Genomic DNA, 22,187 nt, shown 5'->3' on the forward strand with positions numbered 1-22,187 from the left:
TAAAAACACTGAATATTGTATATTTTAGTCAGTATAAAAGCCAGTATAACAAATACTACCATGATGTATCATTCATTTTTCATTACTATATATAATTGTATATATTGTAGATCCTGTGCACTAAAAGCCTCTCGCACCCGTTCCTTGTTCTTCTCCGGTGAAGGCGTGACGGGGTCGAGGACGAGCCACTTCTCCGTCACCGACTGCAGCTGAACTCCTCCCAGCGGCTCGCGGATCTTCACCCGCACCTCCAGCTTCCCCCCCGTCGCCTTACGCCCGTCCAGCACCTGCAGCAGCAGCACAGGCTTGAGTGAGTGTGTGTGTGTGTGTGTGAGACGTTTGAGTCTGTGTGAATCACTCACGTCTATAATCTCTCGGATCTCACACTGGTTCTCCAGGGCTTCCAGCTTCAGCTGAGCGCTTCCCACCACTCTATCCGTCTTGAAGAGACCACTGCGCGTACACACACACACACACACACACACACACACACACACACACACACACACACACACACACACACACACACACACACACACACACACACACACACACACACACACACACACACACACACACACACACACACACACACACACACACACACACACACACACACACACACACACACACACACACACACACACACACAGACAATTAGAGCATTGAGAATAATCATTGACAACATGAATTTGGAAAAACATAAAACAAAGTCAAAAAGAAACATCCAGATATATAACAGCGATGAGAATTTCCTTAAATTTCCTTTTCACAAGATGTAAAATAAATCTCTGATGTCCCCAGAGTGTGTGTGTGAAGTTTTAGCACAAAAAACCCCCACAGATATTTTTATATAGCATGTTAAAGTCACTTTTTGAGGGTGAGCAAAAACACACCGTTTTGTGTCTGTCCCTTTAAATGCAAATGAGCTGCTGCTCCCGGCACAGGGGGCGGAGCTTTAAGAGCTTGAGTCCTTTTACCTCACACACACACACACACACACACTGAACATTTCAAAAACGTTTTTTATATTCAAACCGGAGTCAGACTAAGATGGAGAGACTCAAGAAGAAGTGACACATGTAGAAGCAACAGGACGTCTCTGAATGGTTAGTGGATGAATATGTTGCTGATGTGGAGTGTAGAAAGTGTAGTGTAATGTGTAGAAAAGTGAAATCATACTCAACCACCCCTTTAGTTGTCACAATGCTAGTTTTTTTCTACTTAGTATTATTATCGGTTTCCTTTCTGTAGTGGGGAACTGTGATCTGGAGTGAGCGCTCGGTGTGGATGATGAAGAGTTGCTCACCCCTTGTGGACGATCTCCAGCTTGATGCCTTTGGCCTGTACGATCCTCTTAAAGCCTCTGTGATCTCGCTTGATGTTCAGCTTGAACTGCTCCTTAAACTCTGAAACACACACAGACTGTCATCTAATGCTGCCACCTGTTTAACAGACAGACCGTGTGTGTGCGTGTGTGTGTGTGTGTGTGCGTGTGTGTGTGTGTACCTGGACAGTTGGTGTTTTTCACAGTGCTGGTTTTGTCTCTCTGAGCTTCTTCCTAAGAAAACAATACACACAATAGGCATGTTTCAAAGTTCAATGTTGTGAATTTAACTTATGCGCAAAACTGCAATATCGCATTAAACATTTGAGAATAAAGCAGCGTTTCCATCTTATGTGTTCAAAAGAACAGAGTCATCACTTCCTGGGAAACACAAAGCATCTGTAATAAAATGGAAGTTGCAATCGAGGAAGAAACTGTTGCTTCTTTTGTCTTCCATCATAAATGAGTGTCAGATGTGTGTGTGTGTGTGTGTGTTTGTTTGTGTGTGTGTGTGTGTGTGAGTGTGTGTGTGTGTGTGTGTGTGTGTGTGTGTGTGAAAGAGTGTGAGAGAGATTGTGTGTGTGTGTGTGTGTGTGTGTGTGTGTGTGTGTGAAAGAGTGTGAGAGAGATTGTGTGTGTGAGAGAGATTATGTGTGTGTGTGTGTGTAAGAGTGTGAGAGAGATTGTGTGTGTGTGTGTGTGTGTGTGTGTGTGCGCGCGCGTGTGTGTGTGTGAAAGAGTGTGAGAGAGATTATGTGTGTGTGTGTGTGTGTAAAAGAGTGTGAGTGTGAGAGAGATAATGTGTGTGTGTGTGTGTGTGTGTGTGTGTGTGTGAAAGATTGTGTGTGTGTGTGAAAGTTTTTAATTATGAGAGAGATTATGTGTGTGTGTGTGTGTGTGTGTGTGTGTGTGTGTGAGAGAGAGATTATGTGTGTGTAAGAATGTGAGGGAGATTGTGTGTGTGTGTGTGTGTGCGTGCGTGCGTGCGTGCGTGTGTGTGTGTGTGTAAGAGAGATTAGGTGTGTGTGTGTGTGTGTGTGTGTGTGTGTGTGTGTGTGTTGCATACCGCACTGGGGAAGGGAAACTCGAAGCGCACACTTGCATCCAGATCGTGGGCAGAAACTCCTGGAGAAAACACCAACACAACATTTGCAGGATTTTGTCACAGAATGTCATTATTTATTTATTTCCTCAGACTATATTTATACTATATAACATTCAAAAGTTTGGGGTCAGTAAAATTCTATATTCTTAAGAAATTCATATTTTTTCAGAAAAGGATGTCAATAAAGACATTTATAAAGTTACAAAAGATTCTATTTGAAATAAATGCTGTTCTTTAGAAGAATTATAATAATATTATACTGATTTCTGAAGGATCATGTGACACTGAAGACTGGAGAAATGATGCTGAAAATACAGCTTTGATCACAGGAATAAACAAATAATATTTTACTATATATTCACATAGAAAACAGCTTTTTAAAATTGTAATTAGGGCTGCGCAATATATCGAATTTATCGAAATATCGCAAATGTATATATCGCAATATGCATATCGCAACAGCTTGCAATAAATGGGGTCATGAACAAAAGAACGTTTTTTTAGCTTTAATAAGTATCAGGATATATTTAATTCATTCAGTGAAAACTAAGCAATGTTTTATTTTTATATTTTATGATTCAGTATCTTTTATTAAATAAAGCTAATGTAGGATAACCTGAAACCCTGTGGTTTACACTGATGTTAAAATAACACTTCTTACGCTACAGTAAAACACTGATGTTCACTTTCACAAGTTATAAGGATGTTTTCTTGTCATAAAAAGAATGTGAAACACATGTAGGTTATATCATTTTAAATATATTTTAAAGATAATTTAAGTTTATTTTACACACTTTAAGCATTATCGTATCGCATATCGAATATCGCATTATTTAAGGAGTTATCGCATATCGCATTTTTCTTCAATATCGCACAGCCCTATATTGTAATACATTTTTTCAACATATCCGTTTTCACTCAAACCGGTCCTCACAAAGTTAGTTGTACTCACACACAAACACAAACACAAACATAAACACACACAAAAACAAACACACACACACACACACACACTCACAAACACACACTCACAAACACACACTCACAAACACTCACACAGACACACGCTCACTCACACAGACACACACTCACACACACAGACACACACTCACTCACAGTCACACACAGACACACACACACACACACTCACAAACACTCACACAGACACACACTCACTCACAGTCACACACACACACACACACACTCACAAACACTCACACACTGACACAGACACACGCTCACTCACACAGACACACACACACACACACACACACACACACACACACACACACACACACACACACACACACACACACACACCTGGAGGAGTGGGCAGGTTGATTCCTTTCACGATGGTCAGCACCATGTCATTGGACGTCAGGTCAGGAAAGATCCTATAAACACAGAGATGAAGACATTTAGGGACTCTGTGCAGGACGTCCTCACGGACACACGTGTGTGTGTGTGTGTGTGTGTGTGTGTTCTTACTTGACGGTGTTGAGGGTGCGCTCCTCCGTGTGGTACTTGGGTACTGGTCGGCCTTTAGCGTGAGCTTTCTTCAGCACTTCAATATTACTCATGCATTCCTCTGCCAGCCTCTCGAACCTACAACACAAACAAGTGTTCCTCGTGGATTGTGTGTGTGACCTTAGCGTTTACTGGCCATGTGGGACATGCGGCCTCCACAGCGTGAGCTAAATCCCACACAGACACACCTTATTAACGCTAGCTCAAGATCTGATATTTCAGTTTAAGATTTATAATAGTATTTATGCTTAGAATTTTCATTCTGACAGATTTTAAATATTTTTTAAATAAAAATGTTTTATGAATTCAATTTAATGGTTAACTTTTTACATCATTAATGTTTAAAAAAATATGTTTTTATAAATCATAAAATTAATTAAAAAAAACATAACAACAACAGTACTTAAAAAAACCTGTACATTAATTTATTAAAATTAGATGTTTAAAATTTTAACTTTTAGTACTTAGTTAGGTAAATAGGACAAAATCTTTATGTTTTGTTTTATATTTTATTTTATACTGCTCACAAAGGCTGCATTTATTTGATCAAAAGTACAGTAAAAATAAGTAAAATTGTGAAATATTAAATTAAATTAATATGAAAATTTATAAAATTTATAATATTACATTTTCAGCATCATTACTCCAGTCTTCAGTGTCACATGATCCTACAGAAATCACTCTAATATGAGGATTTGATGATCAAGAAATGTTTCTGATTGTTATCAATGTTGTGCTACTTCATATTTTGGTTGAAATCTTGATACATTATGCTTTTCAGGATTCTTTAATGAACAGAGAGTTCAAAAGAACAGCATTAATTTGAAATAAGAATCTTTTGTAACATTATAAAAGTGTTCACTGTCACTTTTGATCAATTTAATGCATCCTTGCTGAATAAAAGTATTAATTTCTTCACAAAAAAGGCTCAAACTCTTCAAACAGTAGTGCACATTCATCACTCAAAACACACCTGAAAACTCAAACACAGCATCAGGATGAATGAAAACACACACCTGGCAGTTTCAGCAACATTCCCCATATGAGTGAACTGCTGCGAGTAGGCCAGGCATTTCTGGAAACATCAATCATTCAGAGAGTTATTAATAAGCCGTGTGTTTGAGGTTAACGCTCTACAGGTGTCAGGCGCTGTGTGAGCACTGACCTCGTGCTGCAGTTTGAGCTGCTCCATGAGCTGTGTGTACTGCTCAGTCGCGCGCGGGGACACTGCAGACGAGCGAGACTGAGACAGTCTGTAGTCCTCCTCACTGACCGGAGCGCCCGGCACCTGCACACACACACACACGCCACTGTGAAGAACAATGTAAACCACACACTTCACACACACACAGCTCTTCACATTCACACACGCTGAAGCAGGACTGTCCAGAAATGGATTGAAGTATAGTTTAAAGGAGCCGTATGTAAGATTGTGGCCAAAACTGGCACTGCAATCACTTACAAATTACTCAAGAGTGGTGTATCCCCCCCACCCCCCCCCCCCTGACTCGAGGTTGCCAGATAGGCTGCAGGATCCAGCAGGAAAGTAGGCCGCTACAAGGAGCTTCCAGTGCAAGACTAGAGCAGAGCTGGCAACCCGGATGCCGAAACACTACTGACTTCGTGATTGGTAGATAGGTGGACGGTGGCGCATCAGGCCAAAACACAACATGACAACATCAACATCAGTTGAGCGCTGCAACTTCACTTTTAAATGACAATATCCGGGCTGGACTACTGTTGTCAGTGATATAAGTATTTGAAATTAACATGATTTCTTAATGTCTACTGACATATCAGGGCCATTTTATTATGAATTAAAATACATTTCTTACATACGGTTCCTTTAAGGCCCCCTGATATCAAAAATGTATGTTTTTTAACTTTCAGTATGAATATGTTAGGCTTAAGGTTATGAATAAGCTGGTTTGTTCCAAAATAATGACAAAATTCGCATTTAGGAGATATAAGCACTCAAAACTTTCCGCTCAAATGGATCATGGATTTTTATGACGTCACCGTGGACTTCAGCTTCTCATCACATCTTCTGTCCAATCAAATGCTCTCTAGAATCTAAAGCTCCGCCCCCCTCTGCTATAAACACCACCTGGCCAAAGCGAACGTTGACATGTCACGGAGCAATACGGGTTGGAGATGTGTGTTCGGTTGCTCAAACACTCAAGTTTTATTCTGTTTCCTGTTGGTTACGAATGAAATGGCTAGAACTTATTCACACGCCTACTATTGAGTCCAAAGTATCATCAGCGAACTATAATCGTCAGCATTCACAATTTTTTCTCGTTGCGTTACCGTTTAAACCTTTTAAAAATATATATTGTTGCCCCCCCCCCCCCCCACTTTACTAAGGCAGAGCGCTATTCACGCGCTTGAACGCCGTTGCAACGGCTGCTGATCTCCCGCACAGTATGCTTGCGCTTCACACTTTGAGTCCTGCTGCATTAGTGTAGGCCTATCATACATTCGCAAACCTTGGTGATGTCAACAGGAAGCCCGGACTTGGCGGCATTGATCATGGCATCGAGTCCTTTAGCGTGTCTGAGGTGCTGCGCGGCTCCCTGCATGTCCTTCATCTCTTTAGAGCGCAACGCCGCCTTCACAAACTGCTGTCTGCGCATCATCAGGAAATCCAGCTGCTGCTGGGCTGCCAAACACAACACACACACACACACACACACACACACACATTACACATCAGCGCATGCACATTAATGCCTTTACATGAACTCTGCCTACCTTTCCCTCCTGGTTTGGGTGTGTTTGTGGAGCCAGTGGGCGTCCCTGCGGTGGACGAGGCTTTCGGAGGCGCGGGAGCCCTGGACTTCTGAACGCCAGCCGGAGCTGATGTCTACACGGAAACAGAGCGATGAGGAATCAGGCCGAAACACACTTTCTAGATCAGGGATGATGGGTAACTTCGGTCCTGGAGGGAGTCAGAGTCTAAACCCTTAAATATGGCACTGTTTAACGGGAAAGTTATTTGTAGTGATGTCCGAAACCATAGCGGACGTTATCAAGTGCACTCAATCAATCCAACAATGCACCGCAATATCGAGTGTACAACTGATGCACGCTCTACGGCTAGAGAATACCCATAATGCACTGTGACGGTTGCACCGAATGCGTCTGACCAGAAGATGGCGCTGTCACTGAATCCAAATCGCCGTTTTCCAAACCGCTGGTCCAGTCTGGGAACAGCGCAATATCATACAGGTATAAATTCATTTTTAATGTATTATTACATTGTTTAATTACGGTTTCTATGCTAGTTTCCATGAAAGGGTTCAGGATAAATCTCTTCATTACTACTGGAGCTGCCAGTTTGCTAAGTTTCAAATAATTATTAAACAACAAGCACAAACTATGCAAAAGCGGCTCACTCAGTGTCTGAATCCACTCCTTCCTGTGGACTATATTATGTAGGGAATAGTGAATGATTTCGAACACGGCTCATCCTGAAGATGTTGATTGGCTTGTTCAGGTGTGTTTGATTAGAGTCGGAGCCAAACTCTGCAGGACTGGAGTTGTCCATCTCTGTTCTAGATGCTTCACTGACCTTGTGTGTCTCCTCGTCTTCATCCGCGTCGGCATCTTCGTCCTGATTGGCCAGTTTCATGGCTGTCTCCAGGACGCCCATAAAGTTCTGGTTGCCTCCCTCTGTGCCCTGCAGTGGAGGACAACCTGACACACGCACGCACACACACACACACACACACACACACACACACACACACACACACACACACACACACACACACACACACACACACACACACACACACACACGCACACTATTGTGAGGACTTTCCTCAACTCTGTCCCTCGAGGGCCACTGTCAAGTCACATTTATTTATCTGACGCTTTTTACAATACAGATTCAGTTTCAGAGCAGCTTTACAGAGATAACAGGAAAATAATACAACAAAGTTTGTTTCTAGAAGAAAAAAGCGTCACAGTCCAGCTTAAGTAAGTTCAGTGATGGTTCATTTTGGTTGTAAAAAAAGTTATTAATTTAGTTCATTTATATATACAGCCACTCTGGAGACATGTGTGATGTTATTGTCCAGCTCAGTTCAGTTCTCATATATTGGTGTCAATTAGAGATGCACCGATTACAATTTTCTAGGCCCATACCGATTTCATTTTTTCTAACCACTTTACAGCACACACAAATATGTATTTTCTATTTTTTCTTTAACCCTTTCACGCGCAAGTTTAATATATTCTAACAGACCCCCCAAGTGAGTTTTTTCAAGGCGACGGTTATTTTAGGAAGTTCCCTTTAATGTTTCCATGGCGACGCATCATGTGATACACCGCAGCCACAATAACACTGTAACTTATGACAGATGTGTCGCTTTTATTTCCTTTTTTATTCAAAATATCCACAAACTTGCTTACCATGTCATCAACTATCTGATATTCCGATTCTCAAATACGTGTAAGTGAGTGTGTTTGGTCGTTTCAAAACCTTTATAAATAATCTTGATCTTGATCTATAACGTGAGATGGGCGTATGTCGGATTTACAGCACGTGAATTCATCAGTTTCTCCCGAAATACATGCAAGAAAGTGTCCGGTGAACTGTGAGAAGAATAGAGTAAAACTTTATAGTTACTTCCACTGTTTGTCTGATATGAATAACACACGTCGGCAAATAATATTTGAATGGATTGTTATTGCTGCTTCCACAGACATCAGTGTGTATTTTACGAACTCCAAATGTATTGTTTTACTCTTGCTTATGTATATTTAAATGTCTAAAATAAACATTGTGTGGTTGAAAACACTGCATCGCTGAACGCGTCAGACTCCGGCTCAGTGCTAGCCAACGCGCGGAAGCACAGTTTGAATCTGGTAGTTACGCGACGTCACTGAACATGCTAAACCCCACATGTGGCACCGTACTCTCAGGGGCACAGACATAAAAATCACATATATGGGACCGTAGTCACCGTACCGCTCAAAAGGTTAATCATGCGGCACCCATATGTCAGACTGACTGGCTAATCACGTGACAATCAGCCAATTCCAGTCACCAGCCGATCACTCGGTGCATCTCTAGTGTCAATGCAGGCAGAGCAATATTATTGTTGACTATTAAATTAAATGTCCCCAACTAAGCTAGCCAAAAATCAAAGGCCACTGTCCTGCAGTTTAGCTCCAAACCCTAATCAAACACAATCAAGGTCTTCAAGATGACCGGAAAGCTACAGGCATGCGCGTGTGATCAGGGTTAGAGCCGAACTAGCATTACCTGGCGGAACAGGAAGATCTGCCAGATTCACAGGCCGTCCTGCTTTATGAGCTTTAATGGCATCTTGATATTGCTGAAGTGAAGAACACACACACGAAAGAAGTTAAAGAAGTGGCTTTTTGTATTATTTTTATACACATGTGACCCCTCGCGTGTGTCACCTTGATGATGCGCTGGTGCATGCGTGCTTTGCGGTCGTCCCCTTTGCTCTTGGCGCTCTCTGCAGCTTCTTTGTATTTGTCCATGCGCTGCTGTAAGGCCTCGGCGACGCTCCGGGGAGCAGAGAGAGCTGAAACACACATTCACATCCGTTCATATACAGTGTAACTGATATGTAGACCGCGTTTGATCAGCGACACACTCGTTCTCACCTGGTTCTGGGGCGGCAGGAGGGGCGTCTGGTTTAGAGGACAGCTGGGCAGGGTTTGAGCGTGGCACTTCGACCTCAACTGAAACAGAGAGACTCTCATCAATATCTGAATAAACTAACCAGGATGCAACTGGGGTGAGTGATGATCTGTGAGGTAAGGATGTACCAGGAGGGGGCGGCAGTGAGCTGATGTCCACAAACTCCCCTCGGTCAACGGTCTCCACCAGCGAGTCTAATCTCTGAGGGAAACGCAGAGACGGACAGTTTAAGTGTCATAGTTGTTGTGGTGGTTAATTGTAACCTAGTGTTGTGTCAATCTACAGTCCACAGTAATAGACCTACACTTGATAAGATGTTTTAATGTTTTGGAAAGAAGTCTTCTGCTCACAAAGGCTGCATTTACTTGACCAAAAATACAGTAAAATCAGTAATATTGTGAAATATTATGCAACTTAATGCATCCTTCCTGAATAAAAGTATTAGTTGAATTTATTCCAGTGATCAAAGCTGAATCTCCAGCATCATTACTCCAGTCTTCAGTGTCACATGATCCTTCAGAAATCACTCTGATATGAGGATTTGATGATCAAGAAACATTTCTGATTATTATCAGTGTTGAAAACAGTTGTGCTGCTAAACCACGATAAATTTGATTTCAACACTTTTTAATGAATAGAAAATTAAAAAGAATAAAAATCAATGAAATCAAAAATCTTTGTAACATTTTAAATGTCTTTACAAATACACAAATTTATTATCACTAAGATCACTTATAGTTTTTAACGGTTTCGTTTTAATTTGAACGTTTTAGTCATTTTTTGTGCTTTTGTAATTTTTATTCTTTTCTTTTTTTTAGAGGTCTTTTTTTTTTCAGTTTTACATCAAGCAAAATGAAAAACTATTTAATGTTAATTTCAGTTAACATTGATTTTATTTCATGAAACTAAGATTTTTTTTATGCTTTTGTTTTATTATAATAACTATAATATCCCTGGACTTTACTGTCACTTTTTTTTATCAACTTAATGCATCCTTGCTGAATAAAAGTATTCGTTTTTCTTTCCAAATAAAAAAATCTTACAGACCCCAAACTTTTGAACGATAGCGCTCTTGTATAAAATGTGAAGAGAAACAAACAAACGAATGTGAATGTGTCCTTAATAACATGTAGTAATCATGAGTCAGTGAGACTCTTACCTTGGACACTTGGTAGAGTTGTTTGGCTTGGTCAGTGTTTCCGCTCTGTTTGGCCTTTATGGCTGCCAGCTTATACTCTCTCTGTCTGCTTAATATACTCGCTTTGAGCTCTGAAACACACACAAACGTGACTAATGTGTACAGTAACGGCTTTCCAAACAGTTTTATAAGAGTTAAATGAGATATTCAGTGTGTGTGTGTGTGTGTGTGTGTGTACCCGAGTGCTGTGTGTTGGGCTGGCTGGGCGTGAGAGGTGATATGGCTGGTGTATCGGGCGTTACGGCCGTCAGTCTCTGTGATGGAGGCTGTAAAAGCTGAGGTTTGGATGGAGCGATCGGCCTCACGTTGGCCGTCTGAGGTGGTGTGTTTGCTGGAGTAGGCTTTTCCGGCTCTCCGATTGGCTCTGCCTGCGGATCAGCGGAGGCTTTTCCACCAGTGGCCACAGGAGGAGGAATCTCCTCTTCATTGATGGGTTTCCCCTTTTTAACTGACGTCAGCATTGACTGTAGAGTCTAAAAACAAGAAGAAAATGTCAAACATGAGGAAAAATGAACAGGACAGAAAGTTTGATATGGCGTTCGACAGATATACGATCAAACCAAAAATTATTCAGACACCTTGCTATCCTCACTTACATAAATTAACTATAGTGTCCTGCACCCACTAGTAACAAAATATAAAACATTATATCTAGTGTCTGAATAATTTTTGGTTTGACTGTACATATCGCCAAGATATTTGGTCATTTTGAATTATTGCATCAGCTTAAAAGGTTTTAAAAGTGAGGACTTTTATTTTGACAACGGCCAACGGTATAAAACCAAGGAGAACATGTTACAGACCAATCCTCAAACTTAAGGAAAAATGAGTAGGACAAAAAATTTGACATGGCGTTCGACAGATATATATATATATATCGCCAAGATATTTGGTCAATTTAAATGATTGCATCAGCCGACAAGATTTGACTGATGATAAGTGAGCTGAGCGGGACTTTTATTTTCTCTCTCTCTCTCTCAGATATTGGCAGCGGCCATCAAATAACATCTATCTTTAGTCTCAGATATGGTCCACCTTCAGTCCGCGGTCGTATCTCCGAGCTTTGCTGGTCTCCCCCGAAGCCTTGGCGTTGGTAATGGCCGTTTGGTACATGTCTAAGCGCTCTCTCAGACGAGACTCCAGGCTGGTTGTGGACTGGGGCGCTGCATGAGAGCGTTGAGGAGGTGCTGGTGACGGAGGGGCTTTCCTGACCGCTTGCTCCTCATCGTCTTCCAACACCTCATTCAGCTCGGCCTGAAAAACGACTTTAGTGAAAATCTCTTCATGCGAGAAACATCATATCCCATGCAGTGGACGTAAAGACAAGAAGGTGTTTGCCTAACCAGGAGATCAGCATCGTTCTCCAAATCACCATCATCGTCTCCGTCCTCGTCCAGATCTTTCATGCACAGAGCGGCCATCCGATCAATGTCCTCCATGGGCACCGGAGCTACAAGATGGAAAAAAAAGGGAGAAAGATGATGGAAAAATGCCATGGTTATAATTGCTAAAATCCCCCTGTGGTGAAAATCAAGCTTTTAATGTTGTTTATGCGTCTATGTGATGTTTTTAATATCCTTTAAGAAAAAATATGTGCAAATTCATAAGTCGACAGCATTGCTGAGTATTTTCTGCTTAAAACTGCAGTGAACCAAAGACAGTCTCAAAAACACGGTGTGAAATCGCTGGTGTTTCTGACGTCACACACTACCTTGTAACTAATCAGATCAACGTGTGATCGTCAACCAGTGAATCTCTGAGCTGAGTGAGTGAGTGGAGGCGGGGCTCATTTGCATATTCATAGAACTGCGCATACTAAATGAGGCAAGGGTGTCGAGGCGAGTTACATTCAAGCTATATTAAGGCATGAAGAAAACTATTATGTCATTTTGGTGACCAAAGATGAGTTTTAAGGGATACGATGATTACAGTGGGACTTTAAAAGATGTCATATCTACTTTATGTTTGGTGTCCTCACCTTTTCCTCCAGGTTTCCTGCCCGCTGGTCCGCCCCTCCCTCCTCCTCCTCCTCCTCCTCCTCCCCCCATCAAGGCCAGAAGCTCCGCCTCTAACTCCTCCTCATTTCCCCCGGAGTCATCCAGCCCGCCATCAGGAGCCAAATCCAGCAGCAGTCCCAACTGATCACATGCGAGGACGGAGAGCCAGGGTTATTTTGGTAAAATTGTGAAACTATTATATCTTTTATTATTATTTTGAATACGTTTTTTTTTTCTATTTTATTTTAAGTTAGCTTTAGTAATTTTGTTGTGTGTGTATACAGGTGAACTCGAAAAATTAGAATATGGTGCAAAAGTAAATTTATTTCAGTAATTCAACTTAAAGGGTGAAACTAATACACAGGTTTCTTGTATACAAACAATACCGGATGCGCGCGCATCCAAGAGGCAAGACCGCTATATGTTATGCCGAGTTCTGTAAAAGAACATTGTAATTAACGTAGATTTCGCATTGTTTGTAAATTCTTGTTGACTCAATAATAAACTGCAATTTCAGAGTTGGATCTGTTTGCTTGTGTTTCATTTGCATATTAATATAACATTATGTAAAACGTTAGTTACTTGACTAGAATGAAATTGTCCAACTAAGTTTGCGAATCATAAAAACCTGACATACCCTATGCATTTAGGCTAGTTTACAGCACAACAGCTCCGCGTTATCTCTGCTTCTGCTAGATATAGCCGTAAAGAGTGTTGCTTTCTGCCTCTTAGATGCGCGCGCATCTGTGTGATGACGTTGCACAGAAACCCGTGTATATATTATATAGACTCATTACATGCAAAGTGAGATATTTCAAGCATTTATTTGTTATAATTTTGATGATTATGGCGTACAGCTTATTAAAACCCCAAATTCAAAATTAGAATATTGTGAAAAGGTTTTCATAAGCTGTAAACCATAATCATCAAAATTATAACAAATAAACGCTTGAAATATCTCACTTTACATGTAATGAGTCTATATAATATATTAGTTTCACCTTTTAAGTTGAATTACTGAAATAAATTTACTTTTGCACCATATTCTAATTTTTTGAGTTCACCTGTGTGTGTGTATATATATGTATATATATTTATATATAAAGTTTTATCTTCCACTGGAAGATCCATTTATGACATAATGATTAAAAATTACAAGGTCAAAATATTTAAAAAAAATAATACAAAATATATATAAAAAACATGAACGGACGAATTGTTCACTATTAGATATACACTGCCCGGCCCCCCAAAAAAGTGTCTGTTTGCTTGCATTTAAACAGGCATATGCTTACGAGTCTATTAATTGGATCATTATTGCTGTGATTATTATGTTTCTAGCATGTTATATGTTTGGCAACAGTTCTTCTAACCCTAAGTGATTAAACCATCACGTAGGAACTGGAAGACACGTCATGGCCATATTCCAGGATGACAATGTCAGGATTAATCCGGCTCAGATTGTGAAAGAATGGTTGTGAGGAGCATGAAGAATCATTTTCACACATGAATTGGCGCCTCTCTGTCTGAGTCCAGACTTTAAATGTATTGAAAGTCTTTGGGATGTGCTGGAGGAGACTTTTTACAGAGCGATGGACTCTTGCGTTGTCCATCTTGACCAAAAATTGTATGCATCTTTTGATGTTGTTTGCCTATTTAAATCCAAACATTCACTTTTTTTTGTTGCTCAGGCAGTGTATAACATGCATTTATAAAATTAATAGGGTGAATTTCCATTTTTGCTGACTTTAAAGCTGAGATTTCATGATTCTGGACACAGTACTGACTCTCATCTTGTGTTTTACCTGTTTGGCCCTGGCGGCCCCCTGGCCCTTCTGCGGAGGGTTACGGCTTCGGCTCATTTTCTTCACAGATCCCTCAAACCTGGAGTGAGAACAAGAAAGATTAATTTATAAAGCTATAAAACAGACACTGCATCAGGATTAGCCCTTCAGCAACACCACAAACTACACCAGAGAGTGACAGACGTCAAGGCACATTCCGGAATCATGACGTTTATATTTGCATAATCCGACAAAATCAACGGTAAAATGTTTATTTAATTGTGCTATATACCTCCTAGTCCTCCATCAGATTACATTAACTGACTATGAGCTCAATAGCTAATGTTTCAACAGTTTTTAACCTGCTAGTGTTTAAACATGGGAATCGAAACCTCATTTTGCACCAAAAACTGTTGGAGGGAAAGCTGAATGAAGCTATGAAATACATTTCAGCTCATTCACAATATAAATGAGAAAGTAAACAACTAATTGAGTCGAAGAAGTGCCAGCTAGCGAGGAGGCTAACTAACTTAGATCTTACATCAGACACTCTTTACTAATACAAATTTGAACACGATACCTCGATCATATGTTCCTCCGAGGGCGGGTTACGTGGTCAATATCTGTTCCGTTGAGAAGAATAAGCTGTCTGTCATTAAGTTTTTTGTTTCATAAACACAGAGGTAAACACAAATCTGCACTGGTGTCAATGACAATTCAGCACTTCCTGCTTTTCGCCAGGTTTCCCATAGCAACAGCAACGGCAGAGCCTCGCGCTTTACGGCACGCAGTAACGCCCCACAGACTGAGGACTTGTAGTTCAACCGCTGGGGTGTGTCGATGTATTGATATTTTAAATCATATATGACGCTTTCTGGTAGTTTTGTCGGGTTGAAATTGTTTTTCTCTGAGAAAAGGTGCAGAAATATATATATTTTTGACTAAATATGCTACCACGAAAAGCGTCACGAATCTTTCGCGCGCGCGCATTTGACTTGAGAGTTGATGTCTGTCAGATCAATTATACGTTATTTACTTAAGTTTAAAATGTTTATTTTGATTGTTGAACGTTTTATAATAGGTTATAAGAAAATATTTATGAATGTGGGTTAGATTAATACATTTAAACAAACAAGCAACAGCCTACAATAAATAATAATGAAATGAGTCAAGTGTGCCATACATTTGTTTTAACTTGTTTCTTTTTATTGACTTAGTTAAATCTGGACTAAACCAAGACAATGACCAAAAGAAAATCAAAGACTACAGGTAGCTTGAACCCATGAAAAATTATTATAAGTCAATCTATTGTAGCTATATTGCCTATTTAATTTTCAAGTAAATACACATGTTGTTGATGTAAATAAATGTATTTTTGCAGAGTTCAAACCTCCTAAGAGAACGAAGCCAAGTGGAAAACGACAGAGAAGCTCTGAAGAAACAAACCTGGAGTCTGCAGATGAAAATCAGGTGGATTTGTCTTTCAATTACACAAACAACATTTAGATGATTTTCTATATGCTTTGATGCTGTTATATTTGTGTTTCTTTTGCTGATTCACATAACTCTTCTCCTTAATATCTATAGGCTATTCAGACACCAAATTCAGAAAACAACAACTCCCATAATGCATCATGCTCAGAGAAGCTGGATGAGCATCAGCCTGAACAGATCACATTACAAATCAGCCAGACAACAGAGTTCCCTGTTGATCCTTGTTGTTCCCTGGAAGAAAAAACATGCAATAATGAGAATGATGAGGATGGGAATGGCACAAACCCACCTGAGATTGAACAAACTGCAGAGATCGCAGTACAAACCCCAGAACCTATCAATAGCGACAAGTACACGCTCTCTCAACCTTTAAATGTCGAAGTCACCAAGGAAGATCAGCCTGACGTAGAGCTGGATGATGAAAAGAGTGAAATCACAAGCATTTCAAACCATGAATCCCAGAAGGTCCCGGATGACCGTGACTCTGAATTACCATCAGATGAGTGTCAAACCGAGAGAGAAGTGTCACATGAGGATAGTTTAGCCACTGGTGAACGATTAGGGTCTTCGGACATCATAGAAGAGACCTCAGTTGACGAGACAGGAATTCAGATGACTGAAGATGCAGATCCTCTAGTAAAGAGGAAAATAAGAAAGAGGATGGGAATGCGTCGGCTTGGAGATAGGAAGAGGATGGTCAAGGGACAGCCGACTAGCAGGAATGTGTTTGGAGAAGGACTGGAGAACGAGGCGTCGGTGATGATCAGTGACGATTTAAAGAAGGATGGGTCAATCTCTCTTGAAGAGGAGGGAACTGAGTCAGAGGTTTCAGGATCCTCATTCCCAACCTCTTGCCCATTAGAAGATATACCGGAACTGGAAAAACAGGAGGAGCCTGATGTGCAGAACGGGGATGAAGTTCAAGTTCAGATATTGGTTGAATGCATGTCAAGCGAGCGAGAAATTACTCATGAAACTGACAATACGATCCCGCCCCATGCTAATTCTGACGATCCTCTTGAGGACATTGAAACTGAATGTGTGGAGCGTAGCACTAATGAGAGCAACATTAGAGAAGATAATAAGCCAGAAATGTGTGATGAAGTCACAGCTGAGATTGGCACCGAAGTGACTGTAGATTTAGCTGGAGTTTGCAAGGAATCGACCGATGTTTCGGCTCAAGATGCGGGTGTGATAGAGGGTCCACTTGAAGTCCTCAAAGAGACCATCGAAGAATCAGCATCCACTTCTGAGGTGGCTAATCATTTTGAAGAGCTGGTAGTGAGAGGCAATGAGATGGTGGTTGAGGAGTGCTTTCCATCTGAACTTGACATAAACATTTCTATCAGTGGCCAAACCAATGAAGAGTGTTTGGAGTCCACGGATATCGCAGTCAATGAGACCGTCAGTGCACTTACTGTAATCGACGAGATAAAAGATAAGAGTGAGTCTTTGGACTGTACTTTGGTTGCTGCATCTGTGACAGCTGAGGACACTGAGAACTGTGAGAAAACCTGCATGTGGAGTTTGTCCTCACCCGCAGCCCCACCGTGTGGTGAAGATAAAGATGTGCAAGTGAGTTATTCTCTTGAATGAAGAACATACACTTAAAGAAAAGTAGCTATAAATGTAAAATTCCTGACATTATTTACTCACTGTCACATGATATACTGCAGGATGTCCTACGAGTGCTTTTAAGTACATATAAGTATCATAAAAAGTAATACATTTCTATAAGAAAAGGCCAAAATGTGAATTGTTACTCACTGAAAAACTTCTCAAATTGTATTTAAAGGGTTAGTTCAACCAAAAAAATTAATTTTGTCATAATTTACTCAAACGAAGATATTTTTAATGAAATCTGAGTGACTTCTGTCCATCTATTGACAGCTACGCAACTACGACATTGAAGATTCAAAAAGTTCATAAAGAGATTGTAAAAGTAATCCATATGAATCGAGCGGTTTAGTCCACATTTTCTGAAGAGACTTGATCACTTTATATGTTGAATTTAGGCTTTTATTCACATATAAACACCGATCAGCAAACATAAACAGAAGCTAAACCGTTTTGACGCACGAGAACAAACCTCTTGCCAATGAACCTCATTGGTTCTTGCTGAAGCTCAAACATGATGATTAACACAAGAATGAACCTCATTGGTTCTTGCTGAAGCTCAAACATGATGCGTAACACAAGAATGAACCTCATTGGTTCTTGCTGAAGCTCAAACATGATGCGTAACACAAGAATGAACCTCATTGGTTCTTGCTGAAGCTCAAACATGATGCGTAACACGAGAATGAACCTCATTGGTTCTTGCTGAAGCTCAAACATGATGCGTAACACAAGAATGAACCTCATTGGTTCTTGCTGAAGCTCAAACATGATGCGTAACACAAGAATGAACCTCATTGGTTCTTGCTGAAGCTCAAACATGATGCGTAACACAAGAATGAACCTCATTGGTTCTTGCTGAAGCTCAAACATGATGCGTAACACAAGAATGAACCTCATTGGTTCTTGCTGAAGCTCAAACATGATGCGTAACACGAGAATGAACCTCATTGGTTCTCGCACATCAACCAATCATGCTTGAGCTTCCGTTTGCCATATCTGATGTGCGTTCATGAATGTCTGTATGTGAATAAAAGCTCAAATTAAATCTGTGCATCATATAAATGACCGTATTTAAGATTTTGGGTGAACCAACCCTTTAACTCAAATATGACATATCAAGATTCATTGCTCTACATTTGACAACAATGTCTAGACACGCAAAAATCAATGTCGCTGGACGCTGGAGATTAAGTATGATTTTTTTTTGTATTTTGTATGTAGAATTCCTTTGAAACACCAGAACCACTTTGTATTTGTTAATTGACTTTAAGTTTGCCGTAAGTTGACAAAATAATGTGGGTTTTAGTTTGATAATAAGTATACAAAACTCTCACATGTCCGTTAAAGTCAAACTGGATCATCAGTCAGTTTCAGAGCATGCCGGTTTACCGAGTGAACGTCACGAGCCTCATGCGAGTCCTGCTGAACCCGATCCCTCCAGCCCGTCATCCATCCACTCCGTGACAGATTCCCAGCTCAACAACATCCCTCTGAGGTGAGGCGAGCGCCAACGGCCCACTCTGACTCGCTCTAGCTATTGGTCTCATTTCAGAATTGTGATCCTGGACAACAAAACCAGTCACATTGGTCAATTTTTTTTAAAATTGAGATTTATGCTTCATCTGAAAGCTGAATAAATAAGCGTTCCATTGATGTGTGGTTTGTTATGATAGGACAATATTTGGCTGATATACAACTATTGAAAATCTGGAATCTGAGGGAGCAAAAAAATCAAAACATTGAGAAAATCTCTTTTAAAGTTGTGCATTTATGTTCACGATTGTGCTGCATTCACTCACAAAAATACATCTTTTATACATTTACTGTAGGAAATTTACTAAATATGTTCATGGAACATGATTTTTACTTAATATCCTCATGATTTTGGGCATAAAAGAAAAAATAAATTGTTAATTTTGACTCATACAATGTATTGTTGGCTATTGCCACAAATATACCCGTGCGATTTCTGACTGGTTTTGTGATCCAGGGTCACAGTTGGAAACATTAATGTGCTGTACATTATTAAGATTTTCATGTTTTACTTTTGCTCAGTTTGGAGGACTTCCCCATCGTAGAAGACACGTGTGATCTGGAAGATGCCACAGACCTGGTGTGTGGCCTTATCAGAGATCTCACCTCTCTGAAGTAAGGCATGATTCGTAGAAGCCTTGAGCATTTCTACCACACACACACACTTCTGATGTTGTGGTTTACGCTGAAACATTTGACCAAAAACCAACATAACTTTGATGTTTTCTTGCAGTCGGATAGTGAGGGATGCACACAGGAATATTGGATTTGTGCAACAAGGCAGAAAACCCACAAGACCACCGTTTCGCAGCATTTATGGCCCTCAACACTAGAAGTACAGGCATCAGTTTCTGAATATGTTCTGACAAAGGATATAGTGGACACATTGTGTTTTGTTTAACAAAAGAAACGGTTCAGAGTGATTTAGCTGTTAGCTACCAACCACTTGTTCACATTGTTTAGTTACATGTGTTTGAAGTTTGTTCACATCTTTGTGTCTTAGAGCAAACGCTCAACTGTTCGGTTTCAGTAAGCCAAAGTTAACCTTGTTTTCTTACGAATTTCAAGCAAAGAAGTAAACATTGTGGTTCTGTCAATCACAAGTTGTGACCCCTGGACTGAAGGGTCTGAATGTTCAAGCCCTAAATCTGTCCATCCTCCTGTACAAAACTACAGTAAATACTACATCCATTACTCTTCCCATTGTTGTGCGTGTTTGATTCTGTTTATGCTTGTTTTGTAAAAAAATTGTCAAATTGAGCTTTTTTCAAATAAAGAGCATTTTTTTAAAAATGAGTTTTAAAAATCTAGTGATGCATTTCCATTTTACATTTAAATTAATCCAATTTTTAGTGTAACGTGGTCATTGAAAACCTCAAATTTCACAATATGTCAAACCCTGATGATCATGATTTCCAGCATAATTAGAGAAATTATAAAGTGGAGAATGAGAAAAGGAAATAAAACACGGAGGCGTTTGTAGATTGTTCAATTTTGTTTGTTGTTGATGCAAAACACAGGCATCTCTCAAGAGTAAAACACACCTAGTATTAACAGTACAGTTTTTTTTTTAAATAGTTATAAAGTCGCACAATAAAAAAGGTGTTAAATAAAATACAAAATATTTTTTTTCTTTATCAAAATAAAGAGCTTGTTTGTAGAGAAGAGTTGAAACGCGGTTGCACCTGTAGCAAGCCTAATGGCAGGTGTACAAGTTTGTTCACAAGGGAGGGGGGGGTAAAAGAAAAAGTGAAACACACAAGACCAGTGCACACAACTGAAGGAAATCCAAAGAAAAAGTGCAAAATCAAACCGTGGAAACACATGCATGCAAACTCACACACAAGCCATTACGTATTAAAACAAACAATTAAAAAAGTTAAAACTTAACATTAAAACCTTCTGTAAAAAGTGTCCTTTCAAGTCGTCTCGTTCCTCCAGCTCCTCTGGGTCAGAAACGTCCCGTTCACCATGTTTATTTCTTGGCGTACACGGAGCTGTAGGTCTTCTCCACCAGCGGGCAGAACCTCTTCGTGTGCGCCTTGGCGCCGGTGGCCCCGCACAGCGGACACATGTACTGGCTCAGGTACGGGCACGTCACACTCCCGGTGCGGTCCTTCAGGTAGTGTGACCTGAACACGACCTCGCTCTCGCCGTTGTGCTTGCAGAAACTGCAAAACATCCTCTCGTGTTGGTCGCTCGAGTTCTTGCAGGGCTCCTCGCTCGTCTCTGCCGTGCGCGCGCGCGTCGGGCCGCTTGGAGACTCCACGCGCGCGACGGTTGTTGTTTGACTCTTGCCCTCATCCGAGCCTGATTGCTGTCCCGACCGATGCATTCTTCTGACCAGGTCTGCCAAACCCAGGTAGTCCTCCCAGGGCTGGAAATAATCACTTTTAAACTCCATGGATCTATGAGCTGACAGGATGATGTAACGGAGAAGAGGAAAAGGCCATGTCACGCTCGCGCCACCAAAACAACTTGCACGCGCTGAACACGCGTGGGGTTTAAAGCGCAGACGTCACAGCACGAGGCCAATTAGGGCATGATTGGTTTGCCAATTGTGTCTCTGAAGAAGAAAAAAAGGTTGGTAAGTGACACAGATTTCCTTTGAAACTCTGGGGTTACTATTGTAACACCTTATGGGGGAAGTTTTCGCAACGAGAACCCGTTGTGTATTGAAACTGGTTGGAGAAGAAGCGTTTTTGTAATATTAAATACTCTATGGCGTTTTAAAAAGGCCTTGTACAATTATATTCACAAGTATTGGACCTTTATTTTGGCAAACAAACAAAAAAATATTCAAGATTTAATAACTTTAAATTATTAAAGTCTATTCCTCGCAAGAATTATGAATATAAAATATATTATATATGTAATATAATAACCAGCAATAATAATAATCAATACACTGTGTGTGTA

General features: G+C 40.4%; 3 protein-coding genes across 4 annotated transcripts in view; 1 reads left to right on the forward strand and 2 right to left on the reverse strand.

Annotated features, from left to right (window-relative positions):
• cc2d1a (coiled-coil and C2 domain containing 1A) overlaps positions 1-15,337 on the reverse strand; it is a 20,959-nt gene extending 5,622 nt beyond the window's left edge. The window contains exons 1-23 of the mRNA XM_079616434.1: positions 15,202-15,337; positions 14,643-14,721; positions 12,819-12,978; positions 12,184-12,290; positions 11,876-12,094; positions 11,019-11,313; positions 10,802-10,911; positions 9,771-9,843; positions 9,606-9,683; positions 9,396-9,523; positions 9,235-9,307; positions 7,534-7,658; positions 6,714-6,825; positions 6,449-6,621; positions 5,125-5,247; positions 4,976-5,034; positions 3,921-4,037; positions 3,753-3,826; positions 2,394-2,452; positions 1,510-1,561; positions 1,310-1,409; positions 363-453; positions 138-287 (exon numbers count right to left, since the gene is read on the reverse strand). Of these exons, the coding sequence (XP_079472560.1) occupies positions 138-287; positions 363-453; positions 1,310-1,409; positions 1,510-1,561; positions 2,394-2,452; positions 3,753-3,826; positions 3,921-4,037; positions 4,976-5,034; positions 5,125-5,247; positions 6,449-6,621; positions 6,714-6,825; positions 7,534-7,658; positions 9,235-9,307; positions 9,396-9,523; positions 9,606-9,683; positions 9,771-9,843; positions 10,802-10,911; positions 11,019-11,313; positions 11,876-12,094; positions 12,184-12,290; positions 12,819-12,978; positions 14,643-14,699 (2,535 nt within the window). The 5' untranslated portion in view covers positions 14,700-14,721; positions 15,202-15,337. The remainder of the gene's footprint in view (positions 1-137; positions 288-362; positions 454-1,309; positions 1,410-1,509; positions 1,562-2,393; positions 2,453-3,752; positions 3,827-3,920; positions 4,038-4,975; positions 5,035-5,124; positions 5,248-6,448; positions 6,622-6,713; positions 6,826-7,533; positions 7,659-9,234; positions 9,308-9,395; positions 9,524-9,605; positions 9,684-9,770; positions 9,844-10,801; positions 10,912-11,018; positions 11,314-11,875; positions 12,095-12,183; positions 12,291-12,818; positions 12,979-14,642; positions 14,722-15,201) is intronic.
• LOC307000666 (uncharacterized protein) lies at positions 15,326-20,556 on the forward strand. 2 transcript variants are annotated; one of them, XM_079616436.1, is made up of 7 exons: positions 15,326-15,453; positions 15,839-15,890; positions 16,003-16,091; positions 16,209-17,690; positions 19,100-19,230; positions 19,791-19,883; positions 20,002-20,554. In XM_079616436.1, the coding sequence occupies exons 2-7, from the start codon at positions 15,863-15,865 to the stop codon at positions 20,099-20,101; spliced, it is 1,923 nt and encodes a 640-aa protein (XP_079472562.1). In that variant the 5' UTR covers positions 15,326-15,453; positions 15,839-15,862; the 3' UTR covers positions 20,102-20,554. The 2 variants fall into 2 exon arrangements, with proteins under 2 accessions (XP_079472562.1, XP_079472561.1); XM_079616435.1 differs by having other exon boundaries at positions 15,393-15,538; positions 20,002-20,556.
• nanos3 (nanos homolog 3) lies at positions 20,493-21,799 on the reverse strand. The gene has a single exon (XM_079616437.1). It carries the CDS (start codon positions 21,670-21,672, stop codon positions 21,244-21,246), a length of 429 nt encoding a protein of 142 aa, XP_079472563.1. The 5' UTR covers positions 21,673-21,799; the 3' UTR covers positions 20,493-21,243.
• Positions 21,800-22,187: the final 388 nt, after the last annotated feature.

Source organism: Phoxinus phoxinus (genome assembly GCF_949152265.1).
Source record: "Phoxinus phoxinus genome assembly, chromosome: 6".
NCBI classification, from domain to species: Eukaryota; Metazoa; Chordata; class Actinopteri; order Cypriniformes; family Leuciscidae; genus Phoxinus; species Phoxinus phoxinus.

Excerpts from the sequence above, each read along its gene's own strand:
- LOC307000666 (XM_079616436.1), top strand. The coding sequence starts at position 15,863 with ATGACCAAAAGAAAATCAAAGACTACAG. Across the intron at positions 15,891-16,002 it reads AAGAAAATCAAAGACTACAG|AGTTCAAACCTCCTAAGAGA; the intron begins GTAGCTTGAACC and ends GTATTTTTGCAG. Across the intron at positions 16,092-16,208 it reads AGTCTGCAGATGAAAATCAG|GCTATTCAGACACCAAATTC; the intron begins GTGGATTTGTCT and ends TAATATCTATAG.
- nanos3 (XM_079616437.1), bottom strand. The coding sequence starts at position 21,672 with ATGGAGTTTAAAAGTGATTATTTCCAGCCCTGGGAGGACTACCTGGGT.